This window comes from Sebastes umbrosus, chromosome 2 (assembly GCF_015220745.1).
Source record: "Sebastes umbrosus isolate fSebUmb1 chromosome 2, fSebUmb1.pri, whole genome shotgun sequence".
Lineage (NCBI taxonomy): Eukaryota > Metazoa > Chordata > Actinopteri > Perciformes > Sebastidae > Sebastes > Sebastes umbrosus.
Genome location: NC_051270.1, coordinates 30,325,134 through 30,338,575, shown reverse-complemented (window position 1 = coordinate 30,338,575; position 13,442 = coordinate 30,325,134). Strand labels below are relative to the sequence as shown.

Sequence of the window (13,442 nt, the reverse complement as noted above, 5' to 3'; positions counted from 1 at the left end):
TATATGAATATGTTGTTTATATGCATAACTACCTTCTTATTCATCGTCTGGACTGTGTAGGTTGTCCATAAATGTTGTTTGAATTGTGAGAAAGGTGGGCGTAATGAGCTCTGGCATCACATCTGTTCAATTAATCTGTTTTCTGATATTTACTCATTCGTTTTGTGGCTGTTTAAGCACTGGATCCGTCAAATGATATACATATGTATATATAGATATATGTACTGTATATATATATATATATATATATATATATATATATATTATCCCATTGTGGTTTTCCAACATACAAACAACATTATACAACATAAAACCAAAGCCTACAGTATATGTTGTCTCTTCATGATATAAATCCGGCCACAAATTACTGAGAAACCTTCTTTTCAGGGCCACTTTGAATATGATGTGTTTGATAAAAGATTTTACCTTTGTGAGGAATCACATTTGTGCTACAGATGCAAAATGGGATGAAAAAAAGCCTTTTTCTGTTTTGCTTAAAATGACAATGTGAGTCTGACTCTGCACCACTTCAGTCCTGTACAGTCATGTGTCATAAATCCTCTCCCCTGCTGTCAGTGTTCAAGTATTCAAACCGAGAGAGACAGTCTGCTGCTATCTACCCACACACACACACACACACACAAATCACTGTCATGGATTTGTAATCTAATAGCTATAAGAAAACGCTCGAGTTCTACCCCATAAGCTTCACATTTGCCTATTTAATGTATCAGTGGAAATTTCCCTCTGAATACATCAGGAGCTCTCATGAAACTTGTTTTTTTTAGTCCCTTCAGACCTTCAAACATTTCTTTTACATGACACAGGTGTGAGCAGAGGACTGTATTTGTCCTCCAGGTTTTCTCAGCTGTTTTCTGTCTGGTGGGTGGTGAAAACCTGTCTCCAACTGATTTTCTTGTTATTTTTCCTCTGTTATAAAGGCTGTCTAAGTGGGCAGTCAGCTGGGAAAAGCTCTCAGGTCCCGGTGACTCACCTGACAGCCTCCATGGATCGCTCTCCTCGTCAAAGCCCACTCACAGCCGTCTAAAGTGGACTTGCTTCCACCTCCTTTCTCATATGAATGTAGAAGTTCATCTCTGTGCTGTAGACGCAGCTTTCAGCACACAGTGACAGCACTGCTTTATTTTTATTTTCACTGGCAGAATAAAAACATCCAACAAGAAATAATCTGGCATTATTGAGATTTGCAACAGGATTTAGGAGAACACTGAGGCTAAAATGACAATGCTGATTACAGTACTACGGTATACAATACTTTGCTCCATTTTTGGCATCTTAAACTCTTAAAATATACAAATAGTTATTTCACTACTGCCTATTTCTACCTGCAATCCCTCATCACATGTTGCATTTCCAGCAGTGGAAAGTCTCTAAGTACATTTACTCAAGCATTGTACTTAAATACAATTTTGAGGTACTTATAGTTGAGTACAAACAAGAGTTTCTTCTATTTTTTGCTCCTTTGTGTTTCTAATTCACTACATTTTAGTGCAAAATATTATACTTTTTACTCCACTACATGTATTTTACAGCTATAGTTACCTTTCAGATTAATATTTGACATAAAACAGTTTATAACAAAGATTAAACCAGTGGTTCACAGCATTTTTGGCTTGTGACCTCTTAGAATAAAACAGTCTAGTTGGGGCCTCTTGTCACGTTTCAGATGTCTCTATAGTTGTTAAAGAGCCATTTCCCCTCTAAACTTCTCAGATGCTTTCATTTAAATAACTTTCATTTCATTTAAATAACAGTTTGAGAGGAGAAATTATGCAATATTACACAAAAAAAAGCAAAGTCTTGTGGCAGAATTGAGTTTTTTCTTCTTTCCAAACCCATTAATCATCTCACAACTCCTCAGATTTATCTTGTGATCATTTGGACTATATATACTGTATACTTTATATACCGTTACAGGTGTACATAGCTAACTGTACATAAAGTAGCTAAAACTAACTCCACCTTTGGTTAATACAGCAGTTGCAGGGGTTAATTCATTGGTTGTACGAGAGGTGATATATTTGATGTGTGCTGCTCATGTTTATTTAATATGAACATTAATATTACCAATGAAGGCATATCTCTTTACAATGATTAGAACAGACATGAGGAGAAAACACGTTAAAACAAGTGTAATTGTATGTGCATCTCCTTGACGTATGTTTTCTGTATTTAGTGTGATGAATAAATAAAAATTGTGCAAAAAAAAAACTAACTCGACCTCAATCAGCTACAACAGTAAAATACTTCCACATATATCCACAGTCCATTTTAACACTATTATGTAATATAATAAACATTTTTTCTGTAGAACCAGTGCTTTTACTTTTGATATTAAAGTGCATTTTGCTGATGATACTTCTGTACTTTTAATTAAGTACAATTTTAAATGCAGGACTCTACTTGTAACAGAGTATTTTTTACATTGGTACTTTTACTTAAGTAAAACATCTAAATACTTCCTATTGTGTGTTTATCTGTGACTCCTGTACTTCAACCAAATTTAACCTTCTCCCTCAGATTGCTACATTTGAATAATTAACGGCCTGAAGAGGCAAATTAAATGTTTGTGTATCATAAGTTTTGTCCTTTTTATCCCCTTGATCATCTCACAACACGTCAGATTTCACCGCCATGGACATGTCGCCAGACTATCACAGGGCTGACACATAGAGACAGACAACCATTCACGCTCACATTCACACCTACGGGGTAATTTAGAGTCAACAATGAACCTGCATGTCTTTGGACTGTGGGAGGTTTGAACCTACGACCCTCTTGCTGTGAGGCACCACTGATCTAACCACAGTTAATCTGTTTAGTGGCTGTGTGGAGTATCTGGCATCACCTAGTGACAGAAAGAGGAATGATACATAAATGATTTACCCAAGACCAACTTCATCTGGAGTTTATCAAAGGAAACAATCTTACCACATTTTATTGCCAAAAAGCCAAAAAATAGACCTTTTTTTCCATATACATAAGTCCTGGAGCGCTCTTCTAGTGTTCTTTTCTCATTTTAATGAAGTGCTAAGCAAACATGAAGTCATAAATTACAGCATGTACCACTGGCGAAGTTACATAACACACATGGATCCTTCATACAATGCAAAAACAAAGTACTTGAAGACACCTGCTGAATAAATGAGAACAGTGCACAATAAAAAATATGCAAATATTATACTTCCGGTAAATGCATCAGCAAAAACTGAGAGAATAAAATGAAATGGTGCCGACCAACAAATGGTAGCTGTCTCTCTAGTTTCACTGGTGCAGGATGAACCCCTGCACTGGCAGCTGACTGATAACAACACACAGACAGGACATCAGTATTCACATCATTTACAACTGATGATACAGTTTATACCCAAAAAGCTGTTTTTCACACTTGTTTCCACATTCTTGATCATGTCTGTACACCACTATTGTATAGACAGATAACGCACATACAGCATATATACACACACTCTCTCTCTCAAACACACACATTCGTTATTCCAAGGGGTCATGAGGCACTACATTTATGTCCAGCAGTCCAGTCTTCGTGGCAGTCTGAGGTCTCTCTGGTTCAGTGTACCTGCATGACACCGTGTTCAGTCTAGTTGTAGTAGATGATCTCTGGTATCTGCCCGTCCTCCACTGATGTACCGTTGTTATTTCCTGGTGAGCTAAAAAACAAAAATGTCGTCTTGGACCCCGTAACTGTTTCCTGGGTCACTTTCTTCAACCCTTTTGTGCCATAATGGGAGTCTGGGCCCTGAAGTGTTAAATGAAAAAAAAAATCAGGTAATAGATTAATCCTAATCCGTGAGTTAAAACAGATCATTTATGCAACTATACATATTTTAAATACTGCAAGTTCAGACTGACCTTTAAGGTGGCACATGCAGTGTAGCTGACATTGGGGAGGATTTCCACAGGCTCTTTGAACATCACTCTGAACGTGTTTGCTGTGCCGTCACAGTTGAAGCCTGTGTCGTTCGACCCCAGTGTAATGCGTTTGTCGCTCTCTAAGATCTACAGAACAGAACAGGATAATGTCTTTAGTGAATGAACAACAAGGTGCAAAGGAGAAAAAAATCTACTTTAAAAACACAGCTGGCAGAGTACTCTGTGTTTCACAGTTCATCTGTTTGGTGGTGTATTTTACAGTTTGGTAACTGGAAGTATTGGCTTTGCCCAAAATCATTTACTATCCACTATATATTGCGATATGTCCCTTTATAGTGTGACTAAATTATACCCGCTTTAGTTGGCTCAAATTGTAACATAATGCAATGCAAAAAGTATTGAACATGAGATGTGGCGCATCCAAAATCATTCCCTCATTCAAGTATTTGTTTGGACATTTTGACCTGTAATGTAATGTTATAGTGACCGTAGGGATGTTGTGATCTTACACAGTTGGTGCTTTAGTCCCATAGATCTCCAGGATGCCCCATACATCATCAAATATTAACTTTCACATCTATCGAGTACTGTGACATCTTAGGCTTTCGATTTAAGAGTTTTTTCTGTAAGTTAGTTTACAATGAAATTGAACAATCACACAGGAAAAAAATCCACTGTTAAAAAGGCTGAGATACTGATACTGTAATGTCTTGTTGGCTATGCATTGTTTTATGCTGACTGCAGCTGCGTGCAGCACTATTGCCCAAGTACAATTTCCCCTTGGGACAATATAGTATATCTTAATTTATCTCTCTATCAGCAGTGGTCTCTACAGATCATAATGCAATGCTGATACAAGACAATGGTGTCTTGCTTTGTCTCAACTGGACACACACACTTGTTCCCTGGGGTAATACAGATTAGTTGTGGGATATGCAGGTAACCTCTAACTGAAGAGGAATTACAAAACATACAGGATGAGGGGAAAGTAGGTTCACCACAGAGTAGGGCTGGGTATCAACCCTTGAAGGGTTTCTGAACAAAATGTATCAAAAACGGTCAGCACTGATATGGAATGTATGCTCAGATTTGTACTTCTTTACAAGACAGTTTCTGATTTAAAATCTGCTAAATTTGATATTCAGAGCATTAATATAGCAGTAAACAATTATTTGAATAACGTAATGTCTTCCTGAGCAGAGAATGAAGTCACTTCCCTCTGTGTGTTGTAATCTGAGCTTCTCCGTCCTTTGTTGACATAGCCAGGCCGGCCATGCGTGCTTTTAGTGCATGTTCCTGCATGTGAACGTGCCACACTGGCTAGCTCACGACCGCCGCTCTGCACTGCTCTCATACGGCAGTTACACCTGATAACGCTGTCCCGACCGACGGCAACGTCATGAAAGTGTAGCACCCCCCCTCCGGTAAACACTATTAGTTCTGTCAGCACTTCCGCCGTTGTTTGAACTGTTAGCCCTGTTAGCACCATTAGCTGCAAGCCACCAGCTCACCGTCGCCATGTTGAGAGCCGTTGAGAGGTAATAGAAATGCTCCTAGTCCTGTATTTAGCACCTTTAAAACATCATTTTGCTGATTTTATACTTTTAAAAAAAACATTTAGTTGTTTAACCCTTTACATTTGCAATGCTGCTTGTGTTAAGAAAACATTGGATTTTTGAGAAGATTGGCTTTTTTGTGAAATAAAAAAAATTATGTTTATATTCCTTAAAGATATAAAAAAAAATATATATATATATATATATATATATATATTGGAACTGGTGTATTGTATTGGTACTAATATAACAACAAACACGTAATGATACACAGCCCTTCCAAAAAGTCAGATAAATTACAACTCCATCACAAACACACTGATGATGTTAGCAGTGTAAGGGTTTTTCTTTAACATCATTATGTACCTGTATGTTGACCTGATAGTCAGTCGGTCCATGTATTGAACCATACAAGCCAAAACCCACTATGGATATTCTTTTGTTAACATTGAATCTGCAGAGGGAGAAAGACAGACAGAGAGAGAAAATTAGACAAAAACGTAACTTCAATTCGGTTTGTTGAGATTAACAAGTGACCACCGATGTTCGCCATCTCACCTGATTCTGTCGCTGGTACCACTGTACCCCCATCGACTCTCAACCTGCTGGAATCTATTAATGCTGCACTCCTCCCCCCTGAGGCAGCAGCGCGGCCTGTCGATGTAGTCGACCCGTGGTTTGGGGTTTACTGTAAAGTGTAAAAACAGATTTACCACCTCCCGATCGAACAATATTCCAGACTGGGCAGGCCCTGTTGCACAAGAAAGAATATCAAGCTGGTTTCTGTGGTTTGAGTTGTATGGACACATCAGGAACATGACCAATATGTTTGGCTGAAATAGTCAGTGTTGGAAAAAAAAAAGTACCAATGTAGAAAGAGAAAAAAAGTCATATTTTTGTGGTGCGCCTACCTGCAGCAAACTCCTCAACAGTCATGAGCGGGAAGCGGATGAGCGGGAGCGCTTTCCCCAGAACCTTCTGTTTGTTCTCCGAGGTCGGGGGAAGCTGTTGTCTGTAACACTCGGCCTCTGCCCAGCGTACCACCGCCCCAAATAAGCGGTTCTCCCTGATGCTGAGTGTGTCTCTTTGTAGCACTGCACATAAGGTGTCTACACATACAGATACACAGAGTATTCATCAGTTCACATCCAAACAAGCTACAGAAAAGGAAATATCTGGTCAAGAATAGTCACATACCGAGGTCAATATCTGTGAAGCCCTCAGCGTTTATTGCGTCTGCAGTGCTTTTGTCTATGGTGTCTAGGCAGAGACTGGCAAGTTGAGGCTCATCAAATAACCTTGCCTGTAATGAAAGCACAAAAGAGGCCACATAAGAATCTATTAGTTGATACTGTTCATTTACTTTACATGCACCAAATGAGTTTTAAAAAGATGTTGGGGGAAATAATATGTTAAAACAGTCTGTAGATTTTTCCATATCTTGTATTCTAACAACACCTGATTTGGGAAATCCAATATTTAAGTCTGATAAATTCGGCTTTTTCAGAAAAATATCATTCAAACTTCATAAATTGTTAATGAAATTAAAATAAGTAACCAAGCAATGACACTAATAATTAAGAGTACACTGCTGGGAATGTGTCTCTTTTTGCTTTAGGTGATTTACGGACGACTATTCTTCCTGTCGCTGTGTTGGAAAAGCAAAAAGGAGCGTTTTTTTTTTTTTTATCAGAAAGCAGCTGAGCATGCAGCCTGAAGGCGTAGCAGCCAGCATCAGAGCAGACTGCTGAACCCAGACAAACGGCAGCACAAACCAAAAATAGAACAGCTAATGTCATAAAAACTCAACCATCGATGGCTGGAAGATGGTCTGGTGGGGATACAAAGAAAGAAAAACGGATTCATCCTCCACTGTAAGAGCTGCTGTCAGACATTTTCCAGCAGATGGAACGAACAAGGCAAAATTGTTATTACATTATTTCATATATTGCCCCAGGAAACACCCTTAAAAATCACACCAAGCTGTCATTGAAACCTTCTGTTCCTGCTCTACTTTAAAAATCTATTATTTTGGTGCCATATGTGAACATATATTTCAGTTTCTCCTGGTGGTGTCTGGCCAAGCAGTTTCTGAAGCCACTCCCATACTATAGGGGTTAAACTTAAATTCAAGAATCTCAGAGACTGATAACGCAAAACCTCAGCACATGAAAACCGTAAAAATATCTGAATGTGTCTGTATAATAATTGATATCTCTGGTGCTAACGAGATAAATATGGATTTTATAATTTGGATAAATGAAATTTAAGGTGGAAAACCAAAAGTTAATGCCAGAGAGTTTAAGGGTCAAGTGTCAACTATACAATAGATGTGACAATAACCTGAGTGAGGAGCATGAACGCGTTGTCGGCTCGGAGGTGCTTGGTGAGGAACTCCACACAGTGACTCTCCAGAGCGGGGACCGCGTACTTCTTAGCCGTGTACAGAGTCGTCATCACAGTCTCCGGACCAATGTGGACCTCGTCAGAATACAAGAACCTGCACAGAGGAAAGAAAACGATGTGTACGGTCAGGTATTCATGTTGTTATCCACAGTATAATCAGGGTTCCTACACATTTTCTATTTCGAAATTCCAAACTTTTCCAGACTCAAATTCAAGATTTCTCGGAAGATATTTCAGACCATTTGACTTTGTGACTCGGGGTGCAGAGCATGCTGGGACAAGACCACAGTGCTCTTGCTCTTGCATAAGGCTTAGAATTGTCCCCTTCCCCATAGTGGAGATGTTGAACGATTTTACACAAAGTTAGCATCCAGTTTTTTTTTCTCATTTGAAATTGTTAACCAACCAGGCTTTGCATTTGGGATTGTCAAGCCAGCCCTCGGAAAACTTGCATTTCCCCATTGTGGCCATTCAATCCACAGCCCTACGCAGAAAGTTGAATGGCGTACCACTATCAAACATCTTGCACTTGAGGCAGAGCTGTTTTTCCGGCTGTGACGTACAGGCGTAGAGGCAGCTCTGAGTAGGAATGTGCATTCAGTCGCACGCCTTAGCCTACTTCTTGCCTTGCTTTCAACGACATCTAGCTCGCTCTGGCACGTGCTCTCTCTCACAGTGTTAAATATTTTGGCTACACTAGCTGCTCCAAACGCCATGAAAAACACTGCTTTTATGATCAAAATATTTTTAGAAATTCTGAATTTTATATTTTAGAAAACCTACTGCGTAGGTGTATGTATATATACACAGTATATAGCTATAGAAATAGCTGTATAATTCAGAAAAGTTATCCATCAAATTTTAGCCTGACAAATCTTGAACAGAAATTAATTTGTGGTATGAAGATGGTGTCAAAATAGATATTTCCCTTTAAAAGCACTACGACTGGGTATCAAGCGTCAGTATTTCTTTGCTACCAACAGAAATCTGTCCGTTGCATGGAGAATCGAAAACTGTCAAAAAGAGATGTCATCAAATGTCTGGTCAGATTTATGTTTATTTATTATCTTATCTTACTTTACCTGATTTACATCATCATTTTTGCCAATTTTAGACTGCATTTATTTGGGAAATACTCTGGTACAGCTGCTCGTCTTCAAAACATTTAACTTTTGAGATGTTTTACTTCTTTTGTTCAAAAGGAAAAAAGGGGTTAGTATAAAAACACATTTTTTATATCTTAAAGTAAGGTATCGATATCGTATCTGAAACCAGGCACTTATATCTGCACTAATATCAAAACATGTCAAAGGATAGCCTGCTCCAAAAAGCATATGTGAATACCATTTTGAAATAAAGTGCACTAGGGCTGCAAATTAGTCATGCACCTACAAATGCCGTGCCCACATGGATTTATAAGAAACCAGAAAATAGAAAATAAATTCAAAATACCGCAGTGACAATACATTTGTCAGACACGAAAAACACTACGTTGCAAACAAAGAGCTTTGTCTCCTGTACCATTCAACTACAAATAAAATCCAGCTGCCACACAAATGGTTCCTTTTCTAAAACTATAATAATTCATCCAGAGGAACTCGTCACAAATTACCTGTCACATAGCTAACATAGTCATAGTCTTTTCTCTTCAGGGAGACCGGTAAACCTGGTTCTATAGCTGATGCAAATGTTCCTGAGCACACAGAGATCTTTGACTTCTGGCCAATGTCTGCTTCACATAAGGCTCTATACACTGTAGTTGTTTTTCCTCAGACAGTATGTTTGTAATTTAATAGACCGTCTATCTTTGTACATCAGGAACTATTTATGCAGAGCAGGGCTCGGCAATATATCAATATTATATTGATATTGTGATACGAGACTAGATATCATCTTAGATGTTGGATAGCATGGTGTTCCTGGTTTTAAAGGCTGCATTACAGTAAAGTGATGTAATTTTCTGAACTTACCAGACTGTTCTATTATTTTCCTTTACCCACTTAGTCATTATATCCACATTACTTATGATTATTTATCAAAATTCTCATTGTGTAAATATTTTGTCAAAGCACCAAAAGTCAACCTACAACATTGTTGCAATATCGATATCGAGGTATTTGGTCAAAAATATTGTGATATTTGATTTTCTCGATTTCGCCAAGCCCTAGTGTCGGGTATCATGAATATTACACTGTAATCTGTTTTGAAAAAAATACAAAATAAATCAATAATACAAAATAAAGATTTCGCCTCACTAATGCAGGAGTGTCCATGCAAAATGTCCCAATTAAAAATCTTTCTAGTGAGCCGCTGTTCAGGCATATTCACATGGCTGTTCCAAAAAACGATCATCAGATCATTCACTATTGATTTATCTGCTGATTCTTCCATGATTCAACTATTAATTATTCTGATTAATTGTTTGATCTGGTGAATTGTCAGAAAATAGTGGAAAATGCCCATCATAGTGCCCGAAGTGACGTGTGCTTGTTTTGTTCCATCACATTAGACACAATCACCATCACAAGAAAAGTAGCAAAAATCCTCACAATTTAGAGGCTGGAATAGAGAATATGTGTCATTTTAGCTTGCAAAATGCCATTAATCAACTAATTGATTCAGCTTCACAGTACTTGGCTAATGCTTTTAAATCTGGGTTAATGATCTGAGGGTTATCAGGTCCTTCCTTCCTGCAGCTGTCAGACTCCACAACCAGCACTGCTCCCAGTAGACCACTTACACACCAAAAAACTGACAATAACCTGATATTTTCAGGTGGAATTTCATTTCATTCATTCATTGTCACTGTGCAATATCATTTTCCACTTGTGCAATTGTGTTAATAGTCTGTTTATTGTATATTTATCTTATCTTCTCTTATACTATTAAATGTACCCACTGTTACTGTCTGATGTTCCCATTCAGCTCTCCCCAGTGTGCAGTGCAGTAACTAAATGAAATGTAACTGCATCAATCAGATAAGCTAGTAACTTAAAGGTGGGCTTGCATTAGACCATGTAGTGCAGCATGGTGGTCACCTGTCCTACCTGAGCAGTGCGAGGAAGGCTGCAGGCTCCACATCGGGCAGCTCTATCTCCGCCGAGGTCGTGGCCATGCCTCCGTTGAACATGGCATCAAACACGGCGCTGCCGGCCGCCAGGACGAACCGGTGGGCCGGTATCCTCTGGGCCTGCCTGCCCTTCCCCACGATGAACCTGACGTCGCTGAGCAGCTCGTTGTTGAAGAGGAAAGCGAAGCGCTCCTTCAGGGAGCTCTTCGTCGCCTGCCAGTTGTACATGGGCTCCCGGTGCAAGCCGAGGACCGGCGGCGGGGAGGCGGACCGGGGACCGGAGGGACCGGAGGGACCGGAGCCGGAGGCTGGCACGTTGGAGAGCAGCACCGCTATCGCTGCAGCGCCAGACTGAACCGACTGAACCGGCTGAACCGGCTGGTTGGAGGCTGCCTCCTGCCCGTCATGGTTTGACGCTAAGCTGCCGCCGCTCCCGGTCGCCATAACGACACGCTGCTGCTGTTGTTGTTGTTCTGCACGCTACTCCTGCAAAGCACCGTTAACGACACACGAGGACACACCGACCGTACCGTATGCGTCGTTGTGTATTTACGTGGTGTCCATCGCGAGGGACGCCATCGCTCGCTCTGTGATGTTTAGCTAGCTAACGTGACCTGCTAGCCAGCTAGCTTCAGCTAGCGTCTCTCCACAGATGACGCACTTCCGGCAAAATACTTTTTATTTTTACTTAACTTTATCGAGATCAAGAACAACAAACAAACAAACATAAAGAGACAAGAAAAGGAGCAAACACGCGACATTTAGACTCAAAACAAAGGACGAATACATTTTAAAACAGAAAAAGAAAATAATCCATCTAGGCAGATGTGATATATATTTATTTATTATATATATTTTTCTTTCTTTCTGAAAAGCACATTGTAGCCTTGTTTAGAAAAGTGCTATATAAATAAAGTTTATTATTATTATTATTATTATTATTATATTAGAAATACAGTATAAAAATGTTTAGCCTTTTTATTTAAGGAGGGTGAGACAGTGGCAATATAATGTCCCATTTCCTACATTATGTGCAGCAAAGCAAAGTTTGTTTATTGGTAAATCAGCATTTGTTAATGACTCAAAACAAAGGACAAATACATTTAAAAAAAGTAAAACAAAATAATCCATCTAGGCAGATGAGATATATATTTATTTATTAACTTGTTCCAACTATGGAACAAGTTACCCCCTGATATACGCACTGTTACTGACCTAGTACTTTTTAAATCCAAGCTCAAGACTTTTTTATTTAGATTGGCTTTTAATACCTAGTAGCGCTGTGATATTTTCTCGTGCTTCTTATGTACCTTTTTATGATTTTATGACATGTTTTGTTTTTATTCCTGTTATTTCTTAATGTTAATGTAAAGCACTTTGGATACCTTTTGGTTATTGTAAAGGGCTATACAAATAAATGTTGATTGATTGATTGATTGTATATTTTTATTTAATTTTTTCTGAAAAGCACTTTGTGACCTTGTTTAGAAAAGTGCTATATAAATATTTTTTATTATTATTATTATATTAGAAATGCAGTATAAAAATGTTTAGACTTTTTATTAAAGGAGGGTGAGACAGTGGCAATATAATGTCCAATTTCCTACAAAGCAAAGATTGTTTTTATTAGTAAATCAGCATTTGTTAATGAATCATTTTGCCATAATAAACATTTTATTTATGGAGGAAGAAGCAGGAGGATAACAGTAGTAATATCTTTATGATTACAGCGAGAACAGAGAGGAAAACTTTACATAATATATTATTATAAGTGACGTTTAACTTTGTTGTTGCCTACAAATAAGTTATATATTTTAACCATCCAACAAACACTTCAACAAAAATATGCATTCTTCTTCTTCTTTGGTGTTTATTGGCGATTGGCAAACCAGCCTATAGGTGCATTACCGCCACCTACTGCACTGGAGTGTGGAGCAGTAGATTGGCAGGAAAAATAACAATAAAATAAAATTAATAATAATAATAATAATAACAATAATACTACTACTAATAATAATCACATTTTCTCTATTATTCCTGTTGCCCTTAAGTAATTAATTAGAAGATTGTGCAATTTCTTAGATGTCTTTCCTAGCAGATTCCCCATTGTATCATTTACTCCTGATAGCAATTCACCTTCTTTCTTTGTCATATTTGTTGCACTCTATAAGAACATGCTTGATAGTTTCCGGTTTATTACAGAGCATGCATAGTCCAGTTGGGGGCTTGCCTATTCTATGGAGTGTTTGGTTTAATTCTGTATGTCCTATTTTCAGACGGGTAATGACCATCTCTTCCCTTGGGCTCCCACTTTTATTGAGATCAAGAACAACAAACAAACACGAAGTGACAAGAAAAGGAGCAAGCACGCGACATTGAGACTCAAAACAAAGGACGAATAAATAAAAAAAAGAAAAAGAAAATAATCCATCTAGGCAGATGTGATATATATTAGAAATACAGGATACAAATGTTTTGACTTTTTATTTAAGGAGGGT

The 13,442-nt window shown here is 38.3% G+C and overlaps 1 protein-coding gene across 2 annotated transcripts; it reads right to left on the bottom strand.

The window, feature by feature from the left end:
- Positions 1-2,913: 2,913 nt before the first annotated feature.
- Positions 2,914-11,589, bottom strand: LOC119501929 (BTB/POZ domain-containing protein 1-like). 2 transcript variants are annotated; one of them, XM_037792713.1, is made up of 8 exons: positions 10,922-11,589; positions 7,812-7,968; positions 6,666-6,771; positions 6,380-6,577; positions 6,027-6,219; positions 5,835-5,922; positions 3,892-4,038; positions 2,914-3,778 (listed from the first exon to the last, which is right to left on the bottom strand). In XM_037792713.1, exons 1-8 carry the CDS (start codon positions 11,386-11,388, stop codon positions 3,620-3,622), a joined length of 1,515 nt encoding a protein of 504 aa, XP_037648641.1. In that variant the 5' UTR covers positions 11,389-11,589; the 3' UTR covers positions 2,914-3,619. The 2 variants fall into 2 exon arrangements, with proteins under 2 accessions (XP_037648641.1, XP_037648645.1); XM_037792717.1 differs by having other exon boundaries at positions 6,027-6,156.
- Positions 11,590-13,442: the final 1,853 nt, after the last annotated feature.